We start from the raw sequence: 23,293 nt of genomic DNA on the forward strand, positions 1-23,293 counted from the left end.
TTCATTATGAGTCGTTTTATCGCTTCAATATTTCTTTTAAAAATACATTTATAGCCGGTAACGTAACACCCCCCATCCCTCCACTCGTAGCTAGGTCAGAAGACCCGGGGTAGAATAACAAAATATGTAGGAAATGAGGCAGTGGAAGGAATTATTGCGAAGGAAACTCAATGGGCCAGTGGCGGATCTAGTTTTGCTATAGGGAAGGGGGGGGGTGACAAGTTGGTTAATCGATGAACTGCGTAGGCCAGCCCCCATATCCGCGCCGCGCCACCAAGCTGTAGGCCTGATCCGTTGGAGTTTGATCCCACACACCTTATTTATTCTTTTTTAGGGAGCCCAGCTAGGTGAAGGTTTAACCCTAGCTGCCCTGCCCCTTCCCAGATCCGCCATTTCCCGCCACTAAAATGTAGGTCAAAAGGGGCATAAATTTGGTCCTGCATTTTCCCCTTGACACGTTAGTCATTATTTGGTACCGCACCAATGCCCCCTAATGCACCATAGAGGTGGATAAATTAACCTCCGTTTAGTGACATTTTATTTATTAATTTATATTTTTCATTTAAAATTTGTCTCGTTATCGATCAGCTGAGCAGCTGAGACCAGCGTCGAGCTTGCTAGCGCTAGCGATCGACACCGCTCCCGCGCCGCGCCCCGGAGCGGGCGGTAACCCGATCATCATATCAGCGTCCGATGGGTCTATTTTTGAACGAGCGGCTAGATAGAGCCTGAGCCGCAAGCTGGTGCTGCTGACTTGTGCTGACCTTGGACTTTGTTGGAGCTGAACTGGATTTTCAAATTTGATAAAGTCACAATGATCCATCTCAGAAGTTCTTGTTTACGTCTTCATGTATTACTGCAGTCATCGAATGTTTTAAAACCTTGTTTTTCTCAACGCTATATTCGCACGATGACAACTGCAAATCGACTCGACTTGAGCGGTGTGATGCCACCTATCGCTACTCCTTTTGACCATGATGAGAATATTCGATACGATTTGTTGGAACAAAATCTTATTAAATGGAGTCACTTTCCATTCAGAGGTGAGTGTGGGTTAAAATTAGTCAGATGTTATGTTGATGTTGCATTGTGGGGGGGGTGTGGGCAGGGCGGGTGTCATCTGGCCCCTGTCATGCCACTGCAGAACCGGGGGGGGGGGGGGGGGGGGCTTCAGCCCCCCTCACTTTTTTCCAAAACCGTGTACAAAAACGTAAAATGACCATATGATTGTGATTTTTAGCATAGTCAGCCCCCCCCCCCACTTTGAAAACTGTTCCGCGGCCCCTGCCTGTTGCCAACTTACTATACTACATAGCCTAACTTAGTTACTTTCTTTACTAGTTTTGTGGCAAGTTCCCCAAACTTCCAGTTCCAAGTCTGTGCAGTCCCCCTTCTCTACGCACTTGCTTATCTGCACGATTCTAGAAAAAGAAGATACACAAAGAACACAGACTTTTCACATGCAATACATAGACAGAAATCGACTGATATTTGATAAAAAATTCGACTAAAAAATGGTGGAAAAATAATTAATTTTGGGCATTTTATGTGATGTGATAGCATCAAAATGCAGTCTTGAGCTGAGTTTCTCATCAAAATACTGAATCGTGTGCAAAGTGAATGGGTACGCAGACATTGTACAATTTTTTTTTCAATCTGAAAATGACTGCCCAAGGTTCTTTCCAAGAAAATCCTATATTTCTTTCAAATTTTTACGAGATATTTTGTTTTACTCATAATAATATAAGGAACATCATTATCTGAAAGATTTATTGAAATAAAAAGAAATCCATGTTAAAGCCTATCTCAGATTGTTAGGTGCGCAGACTTGGGGACCACCATCATACTTTAGGCTGCCTTAGTTTACATGTCTCAAAATATGAAATTGCAATTGATGAAAATTTGTGTAGGCCTAGATCTTGTAGTTGGGAGATCAGAATTTCAGATCAATTGTTTACAATGTGAGTTTGATGTAGCCTATAGGCCTACTATGTCTGATTGACTTTAGACGAGGGCTAGGCTTATAACCTCCGCTCTGCTATTAGTTCTGGAGCCCAGGTTAGGGCCTAACTAAGGTAGAGTGGACAGCAGGAAAGTGTTGCAATCCATGTAGACCTACATGTACATTGTAAACATATTAATTTTTTATCTGGATCTGGATGGTTGATGTACAAACGCTTGGTCTGGCTATCCCGTACATTTATTGCAACAGTGCATGAAATCGGACATGTGTACTTAATTTATTTGGATCTTTTTATGGGTAGAAACTAGAAAACTAGAATCTAATAAATAAAAGGCTATGAAAATCAGTGAATTCCGCAGAAGGCCTAAACTGAAACAAGTCCTGAACCAATATTTCTTGTTTGTTTCTTACAGGTTATGTGGTGCAGGGTTCTAATGGAGAATACATGTATCTTACCAAAGAGGAGAGAGTTGAAATGGTTCAACGAGTACGTAAAGCTGTTCCATCCAACAAACTCATTGTAGCTGGTTCAGGATGTGAATGTAAGGATCAGAGGGTTGCAAGTTTTCTGATTAAACCATGAATTCAGGTCATAGAAAACAAACAAAAAATGGCTCAGATAAGATAAATCTAAAGGTCAAGTCTACCCCAGGAAAATGACTTGAATAAATAGAGAAAAAATCAAACTAGCATAGTGCTGAAAATTTCATCAAAATTGAATGTAAAATAAGAAAGTTATGACATTTTAAAGTTTCGGTTATTTTCCACAAAACAGTAATATATGCACAACTGGGTAACTCAGTCGATGATGTCTATCACTCACTATTTCTTTTTTTTTATTGTTTGAATTATACAATATTTCATTTTTTATAGATTTGACAATAAGGACCAACTTGACTGAACCATATAGTATTAAATAATGCTAATGCCAAATGTTCAGGGAGGAATTAATCGTTGTATCACTTGACAATGAGGAGAAAATTAGAATATTTCATATTTCACATAATAAAATACAAAAGAAATAGTGAGTGGATGATGTCATAGTCTCCTCATTTGCATACCAGCCAGGATGTGCATGTAACTGTTTTGTGAAATTAAGCGAAACTTTGAAATGTCATAACTTTGATATTTTACATCCGATTTTGATGAAATTTTCAGTGTTATGCTTGTTGGATTTGTCTCTTTTTATTCAAATCAACTTTTTGTTGGGGTGGACTTGTCCTTTAAGGTTTATAACTTTTAATACAGTCAGTTTGATTGGGTTTGAAATTGAAAATCCAAAGGGATGTACTTTGATTTTGTCAGTTCAAATTCTAAAAGGAAACAGTCATATAACTAATAGAATCAGTGGCGGACCGTGACGTGACCGGAGGAGACAAAGCATTGGAGGGGCACTGTATTGTTTGTGAACAATGCTGTGCCCCTCCAATGCTTTGTCTCCTCCGGGTCATGGTCCACCACTGAATAGAATGATGAACCTGTGAATATGGTCCAAGAAATGTCTTTGACAAATTTGGATAAAATCCTCTTTTCTTTTTTTTTGGGGGGGGAGGGGGTTGAGGTAGAAATTACATGTACATGTACTTCTTGTTAATAGAAAGTTTTTGTCGCAAAATGTACATTGTATATGAAGAGCCAAGTCAATGTATTTGAAGATACCTTTGATCAGCTTTTCTTTCAATGAACAAAGCAGAAAATTACCTGTTTGTAAAATAAAAAGTGATTCTGAGTTTTTCCCATCCAAACCAAAGTTCATAACTCAAATGGGATAATCTTATTTGTGGTTTGATGTATTTCATCTTATCTTTCTTCTCCAGCAACCCGAGATACAATTGAGATGAGTCAGAGAATGTCTGATGCTGGTGCTGATGCTGTTCTCGTGGTAACGCCTTGTTTCTATAAGAGTGGAATGACTGCAGAGGCCCTTATACAACATTTCACGAAGGTAATCGTTGAATGAGTGGGATTCTTGAATAGTTAAATAAAAATTGATAAATTGTGAAAAGTTCAGCAAAGAATTAATTATTGCAACTCCATATATTTTTATCATGGATATTTATTTGTTAAACTATGATAGCACACATGGTTGTATTTTTACACCATTGTATATATCCTTCTCTTGGAGGCAAGTATACTATTCAGAGCCTCATAGAATATAACTAATTATACAAACAAGTATAAATAGATGAATAAATTAATTTTGAAAAAGAATGAAATAAGCGAATGAATGAATGAATAAATGAACGAACGAATGAATGAATGGATAAGTAAATGAATAGAAATAGATAGATAAATAGATATACAAATGAATTAATTAAGTAAGTAAATTCATAAATATTGGCCAGTGTATGGTTGTGGTATCAAGAATAGCTTCAGTATTGATGTTGTTTAAATGGGAATGGGATGGGTACATAGTTTGTTTGTTTCCAGTCTAAAGACCAGTTCATTCTGTTATTTAGGGAGGGGTGTAATCAGCGTTCTCGCCAGAAAAAAATTCACCCATGTCGGGGACTTGTGCTGCCATTCCCGGGGGGTGGGTGCGGGAGGGGGGTTCACCCCTCCCTCGCGGAGCGCGGAAGCGACGGCCTTTTCATGAAATAGAGACACCAAGGAAGCCCCATTGTGGCGTAGTTTTAAGCCCACACAAATGCACATAAATGTTAGGCCTGGGAGTAAACATCGATTGATCAAATGATTCGATTGGCATGCCGCCAATCACCAATCGATTAGCAAAATTTACACAAATCTAATGTTCGGCAGATCCCGATTATGACATTGGGAGAACTCGAATACCCAAGTAATAATAACAAAATGACAAGAAAACAATGATATGACACTTCATACAGGTTTAAAAATTATGGTACCGAGATAATTTTTCAAAAATAATCAATGATTGTATTACATTCACAGTTACACACCAACATGAAAGCGCTCCGAATTTTTTTTAATCCCACCCAACCTTGCCCTCGATACACAAAATGAGTTCATTGTCTGCATGCACAAAACAATAAGAAAACACACAACCAACCTCACTTGAGCTGATTGGACCTTCGGATAGCCAATGAAACTTTTGGGGAAACAAAGAAGAAGGCAGTGGTTCCCTTATCAGGAGAGGTCATGACTTCAGAAATAAATTGACCCCTCCCCCATCTGTGTGTGTGTGTGTGTGTGAGGGAGAGAAAGATAAGGGTGGGAGCCGGAGAATTCCTTTGTTTCAAAACAATGCAACCTTTTTTCTATCCCCCTCACACAATGAAAACTACATTCCAACATGCGCCCGTCTTCACCGGTACTTTCTCGACTAGTCTTCAAAAATAGACCCAGTTATACATGTAGGTTCAAATGATAAAAAATCGTAAATTTAAAAGGTATTTCAAATTAAATATTTTTCAAAATATTTTTTTGAAATACATGTGTAGAATCGTGGGCAGTGCCACAAGTGGGGGCGGGGACATGGTGTGGGCAAGGGATGAAATTGTTCAAGAAATGCTCCACCTGGGGTCAGTCTCAAAGAATAGTTCATGAATGAGTTGTTTACATCTTTCATGGACTTTGCACTGGCTGTTCAATCTGGGCTGATTCATTCATATGCAGGGGTGTGGCACTTGGAGGGATGCATGCATAATACCTACTTTCATTTATTCTAAACATGTGACTTTGATGGAGATTTCACCATAAAGTAGGTCAACTATTGTGACTTAAAAGACCTGATTCCCGACGAACAATCGAATCATTCGATTATTTTTTCAGGAAATAATTGAATGGTAAAAATGACAATCGTCCCAGGCCTAACATCCATGCACCATAGCGGTCACGCACAGTTCTCAAACTCCTTTGCTATTCGTTCATTGTGTGCAGAGAGGGCGGGATAAATGACAAACACAGTACAAGTACATGTTCCTTGTATGTACATACAATGCATTTATTCCAAGTTCAGTAAGCGCAGCTACCGGTAGGTCATAGAGCATAGCCGGTGTGATGTGCGGGGCAGACGGGGGAATAGGCAACGGAACGACCGTACCGTGCCGTCATATGCCCGCAATAGCAGCCGCGAGCTAGCTGGGCGCCTTGCCACTTTCCTAGCCGTAGTAGGCCTGTAAGTGGTCTTAAGTTGGTGGGACTTCGGCGCAACCCGATAAATGAAGTTGATATCACTAAGATGAGTTCATGGAGTGTATTATTTTTTTCTGAATATTTCCATTTAATTTTTCCACGCATGTCGCCACGCATGTCGCTGAAATTTTACGCATGGTTCCACTTGGTCTCCATTTCCGCACGCATGGTGTTTGCACCATGCGTGTTATACACTGGCGAGAACGCTGGATGTAATATAGTTATTTTTTTTTAGATATCCTTTTACAGCACTTATAATTGGGGGGGGGGGGGTGGGCGTGATGTGCAAATCCTGGTATTTTGCTGACTGAACGATATAGATACCGATTTGAGTATTTTTTTATTCATGATTTCTTTTTACTCTTGACAAAAAAATTGTTATTTCAAATTCAGTTGTGTATTTAAAACATGCTCCATTATGAAGTCATGACAATTGTAATACTGTATTCATTGATACAGAGATGATGATTCTTCTATTGGTAGATTAACAAACAGTTTTGAAGGGGAACATATATCATACTCTTCCTGTGGAACCACCTGTTATTAAGTGCATAATGTTGCATGTTACAACCAGCAAAAACAATATCACATGACACTACTTCAGATAATCAGATGACTGATTCTATTACAAATCTTCTGTATTACACTGCTGTTAGAGCAGCTACATGTAGCTTGTTCAGAGCTGAAATCACATGACTTTTATAGCCTATCCATGTATGTTAAACTCTACTGAGTTCTCTCAAGGGCCAAAGTAATAACAAATGACAGTCATTTCAAAAGGAAGTCCCTAGGAAAGGGCCAAAGTTTTGTTTACTTAATAAAGTGTAAATTTTGACAACAAACATCTAGGGTTAATGTTCATGTAAGTCTGCAATATATTACAAGTTTCCCTTTAGATATTTAGTATGTGTAGTATGTAAGTTGAATGTCTTTGTATGTATGTTATAGTGTGATGACAAATACAAGTTCTGATACTGAATGGATCCATGAAACCTTATGAAAATATTAGGTATATAAAGTGTCTATACTACTTCTATAGCTAGAATTATATATGCCAAAGCCAAAGCCAAATATATTTTCAACCACAAAATACAAATTACAAAAATACAAATTACAAAATACAAATTACAAAATATTATGAATGTTTGATTGTAACTGGTAACACCTTATTTGATTGTATTGAGCAGGTAGCAGATGCCAGCCCTGTACCAGTCATCCTGTATAGTGTACCTGCTAACACAGGAGTAGATCTTCCTGTTGAGGTAGTAGCTAAGATGTGCAGTCATCCCAATGTCATCGGTGTCAAGGACAGCGGAGGTGATGTAAGTTATCTCTGGAGATCTTTCGGGAAATCCCATAAAATGATCAACCTTTGTGTACCTCCGACCCCAATTTTTCTTCACTTCATGAATTGACCAAGTCATGATCATTTGAGAACGTTACAGACTGTAAAAAGAACAAGGAATTAGAGACAGAAAATTTCATGAAGGTCCCACACATAGGGGGTCGGACGTACATATTTTATGGAATTACCCTTTTGCGTTCAGGCTAATAGACATAGTGTTTTACAAATAATGCACAAATGAGAGAGTATTTTGTGGTGTTGTGTGCACTAGAGGACATTTCTCATCCATGGTACATGTAACAACAAGCATACGTGAAGGGCTTGTCAATTCTTTTTGTACAACATTGTTCAGTACCAAAGGTACCTGCATTGCCATTAACATCACAACTCAAATCTGTACATTATTTGTTTTATAAAGTGGTTCGAAAAGCTGACTATGTCACATAAAAATTGGTTCAAATGAAATAAAATCATTTATTTCCACAATGATATTAAAAAACACATAACAAATATGTACAAAATAAGATAAAACACACAATTAAAAAGGAAAATGAACCAAGTAATTCAATCATGATACTAAAAAAATGTACATTATTGTAGGGAGAGCCGAAAGAAGACCAAATAAGTCTTAGAATCAGGCAACCAACATAAAATTGACAGATAATGCAATCAAAATAGACATTTCTTAACAATATGAATAAATAAATGTGGCTTTCATTCAAAACTGTGTCAAAATAACAGTAAAGAAAATCAAAACGATAAGGATATCATATAACGTTACATATTAAAAAATCACAAAAAATAATATAAAGTTATGAAATAAACAATGCAAATAAAGTAAAGGATAATTTGATTTTAAGCTCTACTTTTATTTGTTCAATTGGTTATCAGGTACTTTTTAAAATTATGTTTGATGGACTGGAGTGATACCTAGTCTTTAATTTCCACAGTTTAGAGCCAGTGAATAAAAGAGTGGATTTAGCATGATGTTCAAACCTTTGGAAAATGAAAGTCATTGGCAGATCAAATTAAATTGAAATATATCAGAAATATGAGGAAGGGGGATGTAGATGATGTTTACATTTTTACATAAAAAAATCCAATTTGTAGATTAATGATATCATACACATTCAATAGTTTATGAAATAATAGCTTATGAAATAATTAGCAGAGTGAGAATAATAGGAAGAATTGGAAATCAGGCGAATCGCTCTTTTCTGCAATTTGAATATTCTGTCAGATAAATAAATTTGCACAACAAGCTCAAATAATGTTACAATATGAAATATTTTAGGTGGAAGAACATGACGTAAATGATACAATGCACCAACCACTCAAGATATTTTAACACAGACATCTTTGATATGATATTTCCATAACATGTGTTCATCAATACGGACACTTAGAAATTTGGAATGATTTGTGTATAGTAATTGAAATCCATTCATTTCTAGTCATTTATATCATAATTAATATTACTAAATACCATAAACTTTGTTTTCGACATATTTATAACTAATCGTACATTTTAACCAATTGCTTGAATTTCGCAGTTCATTGTTTAGGGTGTAGATTATAAAGGAGATATCATTATGATTAAAAAAAAAAAAGGCAAGTGTCATCTGCAAATTGTAGGAAGTTTTAAATTTTTGAAGAGCACTGGATATTGTTTATGTAAATCCGAAATAATAATGGACCTAATATGGATCCCTGTGGAATCTCACAAACAATATTTCATTACTGAATTAATTGAATCAACAGAGACAAATTGTTTATATTTGTTAGGTAGTTCACAATCCACTGATACGGCGTTCCCTGTATACCACAGAAGTTTTTGTTTTAAAATAAAATCTGTTACAAATCAGATCAATTTAAATCTCACAGACAAGAATTAGAAAAATGAGAGTGTAGAACCTGCCACTTCCCTGCAAAGCCAGGCTGTAAACTTCCCTTTATATGATATCATTTCTAGATGACAGATGTAGGATTGCAAACTAGAGATGACAATTTTCTTAGGTTTAAAGGGACTGCAAGTACCATGCACCCCTGCCTGGATCCGCCACTGCAACTACAGGCTTAAGGGTATCCTTAAGTGTGCGCACTTAAGAGTCATTACCTCCTACAACTTTTGAATATGAAACCACATGTATATAATTGCGAAATGGATTTTGTTGTAAGCGAAAGAGTTACGTTAAAAAGTGCATTCCAATATTCATGCACTCTGGTACATTTGACTCCAGACACTGTGATAAAGATGATAAATAGTATGTCCATTCATGTAGTTCAGTTACTATGTACATATACTTAACTGCGCTTTGATACTTGGTATCATATTATTACTCCGGCTGTAGCATTCAAGGAATAAATCCTACCATTCACCTCACCTGGTTAAGTGCAGCACAATGTAGATAAAGTTCTTGCCGAATGAATAGTTGCCATGGCTGGGATTTCAACCCATGACTCTGGAGACTAATCCACTGGGCAACAACGCTCCACATACTGATACTGAAGACAATAGTAATTAAGTTTAAATGTCTTGCCATTTGTTTCCTACTGTTACCAGTGATAGGATTGACATTTTTGTGAACAGAAAAAATACACAATGGTTGAGGCTATTCAGCCCCTAAAAATTACCCTTTAAAAATTACCAGTTGGGCTGATTGTTTTTTATGTCAATAATATTTTGAAATGAACATCAAATAGACATCAGAAAGAATAGGAAAAAAATAAAATTATAAAGAACAAAACCCAGTGTAATTCATGTGTGTTTATTATATTTTCCTCTGCTTTTGAAATAATTGTTTTTCTTTTTCTTCTTTTAAATGTGTTTATGATTTTGATATCTCACTCCTTATATTATTACTGCAATCATATATTTCATAAACATCTGTTTTTAATTTCCATACGTTGCAGGTTTCTAAAATTGGTTTGATGGTTCACAAAACAAAAGGAGAAGATTTCCAGGTTTTAGCTGGTTCAGGTGGATTTTTTATTCAAGCAATGACTGTAGGTATGTACTACCAATCCCTCTGGGTTTTATTCTAATAATTAAACCCAGGTTAAGGTTTAAATTCTTACTAAACAGAATTCTAGTTTACACTTCCGTGGAATGCTAGGTATCATCTTAATTTTTCAATATTGTGACAAAGGATAATGTACCAAATAATTCATGATTTCCTCTAATACCACTCATTCTTTCCTTCACATTTCATAATTATTTTGTGTGTGTGGTAGGGTGCACAGTATTTTGATGATTAAAATTATCTGAACATTTTGACTGAGTTAGCAACTGGCACTTAATAAAAGTAATGGTCTTTATAGTTAACCTTTATTAACTAAACCACTGCTAAGAAAATATATCACCATGTGGGTAAATCAACAGTTATTCTCAATGCGTCTGTATAGTCATGGATTACTTCTGCTATAATGCTATTTAGGCCCGGTTTGAAAGTCCATTTTTGATGCACGTGTACACGGCGTGTTTTTTGGTCGTGTACACGTTGTAAACACCGAGTGAGAGTGAGTTACAGAATGTTTCCTACATGTAGCCTACGTCACGGTTTTAAAGCTTACCTGAGAAGTTAGAAGTATCAATCCACAAAAATTGGTGCAATTAAAAAGTTTTATCAGCTTAGCAGCGCATTAAATTAATAAAGAATGCAAAAGTAAATTAGTGCAGGGCCCTAGTTAACGCCGACGTTCGTTGGATGCGCATTTTGCATACTGTACCGTACATGCATGCACAGATCGCTGCAGAATTAAGTGTAACTGAAGTTATCGATTGATTTTCATTATTTTATTGCCAATTTGAGGAGCGTGTGTTTGTAGGCTTGTAGCATATGTGTATGAGCGTATAACACGTAACTGGAGCAATGATCGCTGTCGCAATTGGTGATTCTCAAATTGGCTCTAAAAGTGACTGACGAACACTTTCGAGAGTCTCGTTACGTGTTATACGCTCATACACATGTGCTACAAGCCTACAAACACACGCTCCTCAAATTGGCAATATAATAATGAAAATCAATCGATAACTTCAGTTACACTCAATTCTGCAGCGATCTGTGCATGTATGTACGGTACAGTATGCAAAATGCGCATCCAACGAACGTCGGCGTTAACTAGGGCCCTGCACTGACCGGAGCATACCCATTTCGTGTGGTACAAAAACTTGAGTCTCCAGAATAAATGTGGATTAAATCGGCGATTTTGGAAGTAAACTCACTCTAGGTTAATTGAAATATATTGACATAATAGTGATTAAAACATGTGCAGTGTCTTAGAACTAAGAATTAATGTGAGGCTGTGAGCTTGTTCACTGACTTTACAGTCCCACGCAAGCTTTATGCAGATGCTACCGTGTACACGGTGATGGAATTTAGTACACGTGCACTGACTTGACCGTGCGTGTACACGTGTACACGTGTACCCGAAACGGGCCTAATGCTATTTCTACTAGTTTTGTATTAGAAACGGTACTTTCAGATTCTTTGAAACAAGTACACTGGTATTGGTTTTCACTTTACATTATTCTTCACATGTTACCTTAGAGGAAATTGAATGCTAGACAATGTTAATTCATTTCTTTAAACTGGATTTTAGACAAGGACTACTCTTTCTGATTCTCTGATTGTTTAGGTGCAGTAGGAGGAGTCTGTGCTGTCGCTAATGTCCTTGGTGAAGAAACATGTAATCTATACCAGCTTTTTAAAGATGGGAAGATGGAAGAAGCAGTAAAACTTCAACATCGCATCATTGCTCCAAATGCTTGTGTAAGTATGAGACAAAACAAGTATCCTAGAACCTTAATGTAAGAATATTATAGAAAGCCTGGCCCTGATTTTTCAAACATCTTTATCAATACCAAATGCGAGAAGTCGGTGACAAATTTTGTCTCTTGATGAAACCATTCAGTTTAGAGGATATCAGTATTCTCTGATAGTTTAAAGTTGAATTAAGAAGGGGGTGAGTTTCCATAAATATGGGTTCCACACACAATATATAGTATATATTAATTGTTCAAACAGATAGCATGTCACAAAAACCATCTGCCTTCTCGATATTTTGCTTAGAAAGTCTATGAAATTAGCCCCCTGTCAGAGCCCGAGAGACGAGTGTACAGAAAAATCACTCTGAGTGTGACGTCACCGGCGGGAATTTAGTGTAAGAGGTGCCTGGGTTTAATACAGAAATGCTATGCAGAGTCAAAGAAAGATATTTTTCAAAGCAACTCGAATCAAACAAATAAGAATCATATGTACAAATCTTTACTTTACCTGTATAAAGAATAGTTTGAATTATTATCATGAACTGTTAAATCATGATGTAAGATTGCAAACAGTGAGTTATTGAATGATATTGTCACTATTTCTCATTCATTTTATCACGATGTACCTTCGAGTGAGTAGCTGGAAAGTAGATCCGGCAGCTAGCTCAGCTCTGCCCGGCCGCCTACACACATTAAACACACAGCAAGCTTAGCGCGCGGCTTTCAACTTTGCTGTATTGCATTTACGTAAACAAACGGTACCGGTATAGTACTGCGGTGGCTTTACTTTTCTATTCGACATTTGTTGACGAAGTGAAAGAATGGCCGAAGATACGTTTATCGACTGGTGAGAAGACCTCGATCAAATTTCATATTATTCGCCTTGAAATTATTCCTTTAGGGTCTATGGTATCATTGTGAGGGAATTTACATATTTTGAATAATAGTACGACCATAAATATATTTTTAATCATTTCCTCTTTGCAATTTCTCCGGCTCGAAGATACAACTTCAACTGCAGTTTATGACTTGTTTCGCCATACGGACACAGTCCCGAACGAAAACAATGCATTAAATCGTCTAAAATCGCTACAAAGAAAAAGAGTTAACAATGTAGGGACATATTATTGACTATATGACTTTCAATAATTATTACTTCCTTTTAATATCGTTCACATGAAATCAATAGCGATAAAATGAAGTTTTGACACAAAAGTAAATATGCAGGCGTACGTGCATAGTACACAAAATGGCATTGCCTTGTTTACTACATACCCGCCGGTGACGTCACAGTCAGATAACCCCCGTCTCGGTAGGCATTGCAGGAGCGAACTCAGGGAAAATGGGTAGGGATTATCGTTCAAATTCACTATTTTGAAAAAAAAAATTGGGGGGTCGAATCACCTCTTAGTGTTTTGGGGGTTGTAAGGTTGCTATTAATGTAAATATCTCAATATTTGGAATCGTCTTCTTAATTCAACTTTAAAGGAAGCATTCAAGGCTCTTCCTATTCTCTTCTAGGAATAGACTGTTTTTCCTGTTTCTCTTCTTTCAGAAGGCCTGTTCAAGAAACTAAACATGTCAAACAAATTCATATATCTCATAGGTTGGAAATAGGTTTGAAACTTGAAAGTTAGTTTTTAATTTGGAGTTGTATTTAATTGCAAATATTTAGAACAGGTCCTAGATGTGCTTGATATATATCAAAGATGATATTTAAAATTAAAGATGTGATTTTTAATTTTTTTTTTTTTTTGGGGGGGGGGAATTGTCACTGATACCTGCCCTGAATATGCCAGCTTGAGGCATTAATCAATGAGTTACCATTCACTTCGTATTAGCTTTTTACTTTATCCTTTGGTGGGCAATAGTATTTATGAATTCTTGTTATCTGATTGGCAGTTTGTTTTAGAGTTGAATCTGTAGTAACCTCATTTGATTTTTGTGTTCCTCAGTAAAGATTTTATAAGTGTACATACATTTTAAATACATTGCGTATCAAAAAAAAGTTTACACTTTGAAAAAATGCTGTAAAATTATACATTTGTAATATCCTGAAGATTGTTCCACATTTGAACATTGGTACAGGTCCATTAAAGCAAATGACGATATAACTGTCGAAAAATATTTCTGCTTGAGTGAGCACCACTTACTTTTGAAAAGTTAGTGGAAAATGATTGTGCAGAAATTTTAAATAGTTATGCGAATAAAAGTAGCCCTTAATCATGAAGAACACATGGAATTTAGCTAGTAAAATTGATTTGAAGATATCTTCTACATTGTTTGACTTGTTTCCTTGCCCAAAACACTTCGAAGAGTGCATTTTGCCCCACCCCACTCCCCCACACACCGAGGCCATTGTGACGATATTTACTTTACACTGAGCTGTGATTTACATGGAATGGCTTAAGCTTGATTTTCATTTTGTTAATCATTGCTCAGCTTGGGAAAAGTGTGGAGAAACAAGTATTAAATGAAATTTAAACCAACTTTCAATGATAAAAACTTAAGTGAAAAAATGCTGGAGATGTCTGATATAAACTTTTGTTCAGATTCAGTTATGTTCTCAGATCCAGCTGGCACAAATAGGGTAAAGGTTGTGCTTATTGAGTGTTGAAATTTCAATTTGGGGGGCAAAGTTGTCACAAAATGCTTGAATGTATCCGTTTTATTCCATTTGACTAAAAGTGCAAGGGAAATGTATGATAAATCTTTTGTAGGGTCAGTTTGATTTCCTCCTTTCGACTTGACAACGAGCATTTCTGCGCAAACAGATTTCTGCGAGCTTTACAGAAATGGACAGTGCTCAGTGTAACATTCTGACAAAACTTTTACTTTCATTGGATAGATGAGACCCAAACCCAAGATTATATGTGAAAAAATTACCCACGTGTTGTGTATTTTTTAATTTCCAGGACTTTTTCAAAGTGTAAACTTTTTTTCGATACGCACTGTATTGCGTGAACAAGTAGGGTGTAAGAATACAAACACCATATTGGAATGGTATTCTGAATATGAAATTGATCTTGACCATTTCTCTCTCATTCCATGTGTATTACAGGTCACTAGGAAGTTTGGTATCCCCGGCTTAAAGACTGCCATGGATTGGTTTGGATTCTATGGGGGTCCTACACGCTCCCCTTTAGTACCCCTATCACAGGCACAGGTGGATTCTATGAGGAAAGACTTTGTGGAGAATGGATTCATTCCAAAAGAATGACCGCCTTAATAGATCTTGAGGTGATCAGATTGTGAGATCTTTTGTAATTGGACTTTTGACAATGCTCCATGGAAATGATGTTTCACCATTAAACTACAATAAACTAAAACAGCTGAGGTGATCTACATACTCATGAGCTGTCTAATGAGCCTTTTGTATCTCCTTGGTTTGGGTAAATATATGAATATTCATCGCTGTGTACCGTGGTAGAACATTACAACAATTGACCAATCAAAATGATCGGCTCTCCTCATTGGTAATATGTGTGAATTGAGATGGCTCCTGATTGGCCTCTACTATATTGTTAAGGAATAGGAAACAAGATGCAAAAGGTCACCTCACATCACATGGTAGATTTTTAGTCTGCGTTGCAAACCCTTCATTCAAGGAATTTGGTCTGAATATGCAGCCTAAGGGTCCTGCCAATGACTTGTGTACTGAAGATTCCTTAAGTTTTATTTGTGCTAGTCTTGTGTGAAGATCCGCTTGTTAATATTGTTTCAGTCGTGGTCTGTGCCTTCAGACTCGTAGATCACTGCTTAACGAGTGTAGTCTCCTGTATCAGACCCTATTACTGAAGGCTATGGCCAGAATTCACAAATGGGGTTTTGAAAACCATTGGTTGAACCCATGGTTTATGCAAATTTTATGTATAAATTACACATATTTACCACATAAACAATTGTCCAATGCTGATGTGCGCTTTTGTCAAAGTTTGCCAAATTGATGCCTGTTACCATGGTCAAGCACACTATTTTATTCATGATTCCACTGTTTTGAATTAACGAGTCCATTGTTAAAGCAGTGGACTCATGAATAAAATAGTGCATTAACCATGGCAATAGGCGTCAATTCGGTGCAATTTTATTCCGAACTATAATTTGTAATGATAGAATAGTGGCATGAATACTGAAATAAAATCAGAATATTGCGAGCCGTCATTGGAGGAATAAAAGGACATTCAATTCTATTAAATCATAACATCATAAAAATCATGCTATGATTTGAAGATATCGCCTGGACTTGACTACTAAAATGTTTTTATAAATGTATGTAATGTTTACCCGTCCTATGTTGATGATCAGTTTGTCACATTATTCAGCCAAATATTATATATCAGTATTATGTATGATTAATTGTCTTGATTATAGATTCTTATTTTGAATAATGTGACAATTGTGATCAAGTTGGGGCTCCCTTGAGGGGATGCAACCAATGAAAGAAGGTTGCATGATTTCACCCCCCCCCCCTACCCCCCCCCCTTCTGGACATCAGGAAAAATATCATGAAACGGCCATGAGACATTGACCCGTATTCTGCACTCTGGTTGAAATCAAACCCTGGTTTAAAGTTGTGGTGTAACTATGGAGAGCCAATTGGAGCGCAAATCCCTTACAGTACACATTCAGTTTATTAACTCGTATTGCAACCATAATGTACGTAATCATCTGGGATTGATAACTGAAGTATTTTTCTTTGTTATGAAAGCAAAATAAAACAAAAAATTAAAAATAAGAACTATACAATATAAACAGAATTGTTGAATTTTTGCTCCCCATAATTTTAGCACAGAGTTAGACTGTGGTCTAAGTTAAACCTGACTTCAGAATACGGGCCATTTTTGTTTGTCTAAATATTAGTATGTATTTCATCTATGTTCTTACACTGCCAGTGAGAACCAGATGGGGAGTATTTTTTCATATTGTGTACAAAATTGAATTATGAATTGTGTTTATTGTATCACTGCAGACTTCCAATGTTCAGTTTAACAGCAATAAAAAAAAATCATCCTCTTGTACATCATTTAGAAATCATGTTTGGAAATTCTATTACCCAAAGCTCTTGTATCTTGGAAGGAATGGCTGTATATCCTCATGGCTAGACTGCAATGATAATCATAATATGTAGGTTACTTTGCCAAAGTTGGTTCTTTTTGGGGGCCGCCAAAAAAAATCACTTTTATTTGGGAGAAACTTGACTGGGGAAAAGTCTATAAGACATGTTTGCATAATAAAAAAAGTTGTGGAAGGTGGACCTACACTTTACTTCATTGTTTCTTCTTTCCTTTTGTCAATGAAGTCAAGGGGTATATAATTATGTATTTTCTTGTTAAATATTCATTTTCTTGGGTGTTGGAGATGATTATGAGTTTTTTTTCATTATGTGTATATTCTGACATCTTTTCAGTTTAGGTATGTTTAATTCAGGGGAGGGATATGATAAATCAGATTAACAGCAAGGGGATGGAAAGTGACTATTTGACCCCCAGACTAATGAATTCTATTATTTCCATAATGTTTTTAACAGGGCCTATATTTTACCATTAATGATGGGTTAATAGACGAGTCTCATGGAATGTCTTCTGGAATTATCAAGGTTTTTGTGTAACATGCTTTTAAATATCTAGTTTTTAGGGCCTATCACTTGCCATACGTTTCATACAACTTCCATTTAATCAATAAATTATTCTTTCCAAGGGCACGCAGCTTTTATTACAACACCTTTAGCTACCATATCCAATGCTCATTTACTTCACCTGGGTTGAGTGCAGCACTATATATGGATAAACCATACCTGTCGAATCAGTGAAACAAGTCTGGTGACATAATAGTGGACATTAATTTGTACACAGTACATTTTCTTTGATAATTGTGTTCATACAATGGTCTTCTTTGGAGAAGTAAAATTAATGAAAATATTTACATTTGAATAAGAATATATGTATATTATATATAAATATGATATGTTTTATATGTTTGGATATAGAAAGATGATACTTTATAGTTATGTGAGGTTTCTTCCAACATTTAAAAATTACATTGTCATTTCTCAGTCAGTACAATCCTGTTGAAATGTAATATTTTGATTTTTATATAAAAATAACAAATAAGCCTTAAATTCAAAGCTTAGTCAGAGATTTCTGTTTTAGTGAAAGAGCTGTGTTATTCTTCTCCCTCCCCCTCGTCCGTCTTCCTCCTTGTCCTTTTTCTTCTTCTTACTCCTTGACCTTTTTTTCTTCTTCTTCCTCTTCACCTCTCTCTTCTTTCCTCCTCTTCCTCTTCATCTCTCTCCCCATCTTCTTCCTCTTCATATCTCTCTTCATCTCTCTCTTCTTCCTCTTCATCTCTCTCTTCTCCTCCTCCCCCCTCTCCCCCCCCCTTACACGGTCAAGCCACACGGAGTATAGTAACTAAAACCCTCAGAGTGTTCAAAACTATACTGAATAAGGAACTGGGCCCATCGGGAAAGTTTGTGGGACAATAATTTCAGTAATTTTGCCAGTAATATCTCCCAAATTGTTGAGAGGTTAAAAAAAACGAGAACCATGGACATGACTCTCTTTTGATGGCTTTCTTTCTCATGTAATTTTTTTTCTTTTTCCCCGGCCCCTCTTTATTTTTAAACTAAAGTTGAGAATCATAGGGCGACCGCCCCGCCGGTCGTCCCCGGGGCGCCCCTCCACAGAGATACGCTCACATTTTCAAGCGTTATAATGCGCGATGTTAATTTGCGCTTGTTAGGATGCGCGGGCTCTGTCATGTCATATAATTATAATAAAAGACAAAATATCAAAACATCAAACTGACTGATGCCTATTCACGATACAGAAAATTGAGTTTTCTAAATTCATCCTGATCTTGTTTTCATGTGGCAATAATGAGGATTAAACCATGTATTTTGCAACACCTCCATCTGGACAGAACCTACAGCATGTTGACAGGGAAAAATGTCCGCACACTGATGGAATATTTCGATCTGATTGACGTTCATGAAGAAGGATCTATAAATGGTAGGAATGTGGGTCCTTCATAAGACTTTACGCTCACAAAGCTAACCATGACATGCAATATTGGCAAATGAATTTTTTTTAAACAATATGTGAAATGGTGCCTACAAATTTCTTCAAATTGTTGTCTCATCTGCATGATGTGTCCGGACAGGTTGTGTGTCCGGACGATCATTTAAAAAAAAATATAGAATTTAGCTGAATGCGGGGGGGGGGTCATGGGCTCAAGCCAAGGAAGGGGTGAGCCTCAGCCCAGGAAAGGAAGTGTCATTAATGTCGGATATGCTTCATAAAAGAATCTAGAGTAACACACAGTTTTTATGAACTAAAAATTAATTGATCTAGCCTAGATCTAGATCCAAAAATTCCGAGGTGGCAAAAATGGCGTAGGCCTACATGTAAATCTTTGCGCCATTCGAAGAAATAAAATTTTGAATTTGAATGATACAAATTTTTAATTTTGGTCAGAATATTAATTTTCAACCCTTTTCCTTTCCTTGTCTCCCCCTCCCCCCTGGTCGTGAAACTATTCGGGAATCTATGCCACCCCCCCCCCCCGACTGTACGCCAGCAGCGCATTTATTGCTTTAATATTTATTCTTGTGATTACAGACATCCAGTTTTGTTTGGTTCTTGGAGCCATGACAGATTTGAAAAGGAATCAGATCTATAGTGTCTTTGATATGCTTGATATTGATGGCTCTGGAAAAATTGATTTTGACGAATTTTACCTTCTGACTTGCATTCTCATCTCTTTAAAGGTAACATAATCTTTAAAATTTTTCTGAAATCTGGAAATACATTATTGTACTTTGTAGCAGAGTAAACAAATTACAAAACTGGATAATTCATTACTTCATCGAATAATTTTGAATTGTGAGGATTTATATATACATGAAAAATTGTGAGAATATTGAATTTTAAGGAATTGTCATAAAAAAACTCGCATGTTTAGCTTCCTTAATCTGTTAATCGAAAAGTTCATGTTCACGGTGACCTATTGCAGTTTTTCAAATAAGACCAATGTCTTTCTAGTCAGACTTTCCCTCGCTATTTTGATATGTTGTATATACTTTGACTAAAAAAATTATAATTTTTTTTCTTCTTTCACTGTTTGTCAATTTTTTTTTAACAGGACAAAGATGAGAAACAGTTTATTTACCGTCATTCCCGAACCGTCTTCGAACTCCTAGACGAGGACGGATCACAAAGCATTTCAGCTCAAGAGTTCTCTGCCTTTGGGTTCCTCTTTAATTTCTATGGTGATGCCGTCAAACAGATCTTCACCGACTTTGACATATCTGGCGATCAGGTTCATATCATATTTTGACGATTTCTAGCTTTACATACTAGTAAACAATAAAACAAATCATTGCTTACCTGGGGCCCGTTGCATAAAACTTTTTACCTGAAAAAACTCAGGTTGTTTTTACCAGAGTTTTCTCAGGTAAAGATTTTTATGCAACAGACCCCAGATGATGATTCGTTTTGGGTGTTTCTGGAATGGGGGGGGGGGTGGAGGGCTGGGCTATCAGAAGGCTTTTATGGTCTTCGTGTACTTTTTAAAGTAGCCTGGGGGGTCGGGTGTCCGGACACTTTTTATTTTTGAAGCCTTCTTTTTTGTCATTGGATTACACTAAAAATATGAACTCAATAGTTGTAATCATCTTCTATTTTGTTCTCTATAATATTTCCGAACGTTTTGGACTAAAAATTGATGAAACTTTGCCTGTATATTTTTCCAAATGACTTTCTAAAATTGATCGTCCGGACACACAACAACTGGGTATATAGGTAATATCGATTTTTTTTTTCATCTGCAGTAGTAAATTCATGATGATTATTGTAGATAATAAAGGGCAATAATTACTAAATGATTTATCTCCGCTTATTAATTCTCCCCCCTTCCTCCATTTTCATTTTCATAGTACTTTTTTGTATCTGTTACTTTTTTGTTTTGGATGTTGCCGTACTTTTCTCCTTCCTTTTGTCCATTTTGTCCATTTTCATTTTCATAGTACTTTTTTTGTATCTGTTACTTTTTTTGTTTTGGATGTTGCCGTACTTTTCTCCTTCCTTTTGTCCCCATTTTGCTCTTGTAGTTATTGTAAGCATCATCTTACATTGTATGCCCCTTATAGGCTTAATACCGCTCATAAAATTTGGAAATATAGGTAGGGGCCTATGTGTCACATGAAATTATTTTGGGCGGCAATATTCCTATGAAATTCAAATTGGTAATATAATTGAAAGGCCGTTGCACTATGGAAACTTCGCCATCCAGTAGTAACTACCATGGCAACAATGCTAAACGTCCAATCATAATCCGAAAATCGACAGTTCCACGGAACTTTCAACGGTTGCCAGAACTCATAAAATGACAATATATTATGGTTTTCTTGTTTTTTTTCATCGACTGTATAGTTTTATTTGCTCATTTTTTTTACCAGGAACTCGACTACAAAGAATTTAAGATGTTTGCTATGGCTTGCATTGATCGACAGAACGAGATTGATCGTCAAAAACGGGAAGAGCAGGAACGTCAAAAAAGGAGACGAGAAGCAAAGGCTTTAAAACGTCTGGCTCTAGGGGGCGGAACCTGGGCGTATATCCGAACATCTTGTACATGTAATATCTTGTGACTCGACCAAGTTCATGAGCAAGTTATTTAAAGAAAGGAGACGCAAACATTGAATAGACCAAATGAGAGCTCCAATGTTATTACAGAGGGAAACCAAAGATTGGAAGAAGAATGTATAATGAACGGTTAAGTCCACCCCAGAAAGAAAAGTTTAAATAATCAATAATAAAGCAAATGAAAATTTTATCAAAATTGGATACAAAATAAGAAAGTTATGACATTTTAAAGTTTTGCTTGTTTTTCAATAAACAGGTATGTGCACAACTATGCAATGAGTGTCAATGACGTAACTAACTTTTGTTTTTTTCAATATACACGATATTTCAATTTTTACGGATTTGACAATAAGGACCATCTTGATTGAACCACTGATTGTTCAAACAATGGATATTTCACATGTTCTGGGGGTATAATTTTTGTTTCACATGACAATCAGGAGAAAATTAAAATGTTTCATATATTAAATAATAATCAGTAAAGAAACAGTCAGTTAATATCATTGACGATCTCACTTGCATATCACTGAGTTGTGCATTTAACAACTTTTTTTTAAAAGCAAGCGAAACTTTGCAATGTCATAATTTGTATATTTTTCATCCAATATTGATGAAATTTTCAGTGTTCAGCTTGATTGATTTTTTTCAAGTAATCATTTTTGGTTGGGGTGGACTTTCCCTTTAAAATCTTTGTATAATTTCCATGCATAAATTATGATTCAAATTAATAACAACGAAATCGGGATAGGCGTATAATCCGTCTTCCACAAAATTTAATGACAAACATGACCATGATGACCGATTGAACTCTAAATCTTCCCCTGCCCCTTCTTGTATAACTAGTATTTTGAGTATCCCGTCCCTACTCAGGTGGGCTGTAACCAGGAAAAACATTGTGGCCTAGGGGGAGGCGGTGCCCCGCTACCCTTTGGAATTTAGAATTTTGTACAGTGGTCTGTAAAGGAAATGATTCTTTTGCCCAACCATGCATGTGATAAAAAATCACAAGGAATCGTCTAGCATGAGTAGAAAGATTCTGTTTTTAATAATGAATGTGAATGAAATGCGAGAATACCTTAAGTTCTACACATTTTCGAAATGTAATTAAATTAAATTTCAATTAAGATGGGGCACTGAAGTGACAATGGCAACATACTGAGAGAAGGTTTATAATGATAGACAGAAAATGATAAACCGATCAAACTAGTGAAATTGTATAGGAACGATTGTTTCATCGGATATTTTTTATGTGGGTGGGTGCAAAAATGTAGTTTGTCATCTTTTTTATCGAACGAGGCGGCGTCATGGTACTTTTCATATCCATTATAAGCCTACAATAGATAACACAGTTTAAAATATTAATCATTGAACAAATACATTAAAACATTGCCTAGACTTCTTTAGGTGGTTGCACATGGAGACTGTTAAGGCATTTATATTGAAAAAATACAAAAATATGT

General features: G+C 36.3%; 2 protein-coding genes across 2 annotated transcripts; both read left to right on the forward strand.

Annotated features, from left to right (window-relative positions):
• Positions 1–600: 600 nt before the first annotated feature.
• Positions 601–17,292, forward strand: LOC121425520 (4-hydroxy-2-oxoglutarate aldolase, mitochondrial-like). Its single transcript, XM_041621597.1, has 7 exons — positions 601–1,043; positions 2,377–2,505; positions 3,781–3,908; positions 7,264–7,398; positions 10,335–10,431; positions 12,060–12,193; positions 15,251–17,292. The coding sequence occupies exons 1-7, from the start codon at positions 815–817 to the stop codon at positions 15,407–15,409; spliced, it is 1,011 nt and encodes a 336-aa protein (XP_041477531.1). The 5' UTR covers positions 601–814; the 3' UTR covers positions 15,410–17,292.
• A 2,522-nt stretch (positions 17,293–19,814) lies between these two features.
• On the forward strand, positions 19,815–21,962 carry LOC121425521 (EF-hand calcium-binding domain-containing protein 9-like). Its single transcript, XM_041621598.1, has 3 exons — positions 19,815–19,957; positions 20,332–20,508; positions 21,647–21,962. The coding sequence occupies exons 1-3, from the start codon at positions 19,838–19,840 to the stop codon at positions 21,836–21,838; spliced, it is 489 nt and encodes a 162-aa protein (XP_041477532.1). The 5' UTR covers positions 19,815–19,837; the 3' UTR covers positions 21,839–21,962.
• The last annotated feature ends 1,331 nt before the right edge of the window (positions 21,963–23,293 follow it).

The sequence above is a fragment of the Lytechinus variegatus genome, chromosome 12 (assembly GCF_018143015.1).
Source record: "Lytechinus variegatus isolate NC3 chromosome 12, Lvar_3.0, whole genome shotgun sequence".
Taxonomy (NCBI): Eukaryota; Metazoa; Echinodermata; class Echinoidea; order Temnopleuroida; family Toxopneustidae; genus Lytechinus; species Lytechinus variegatus.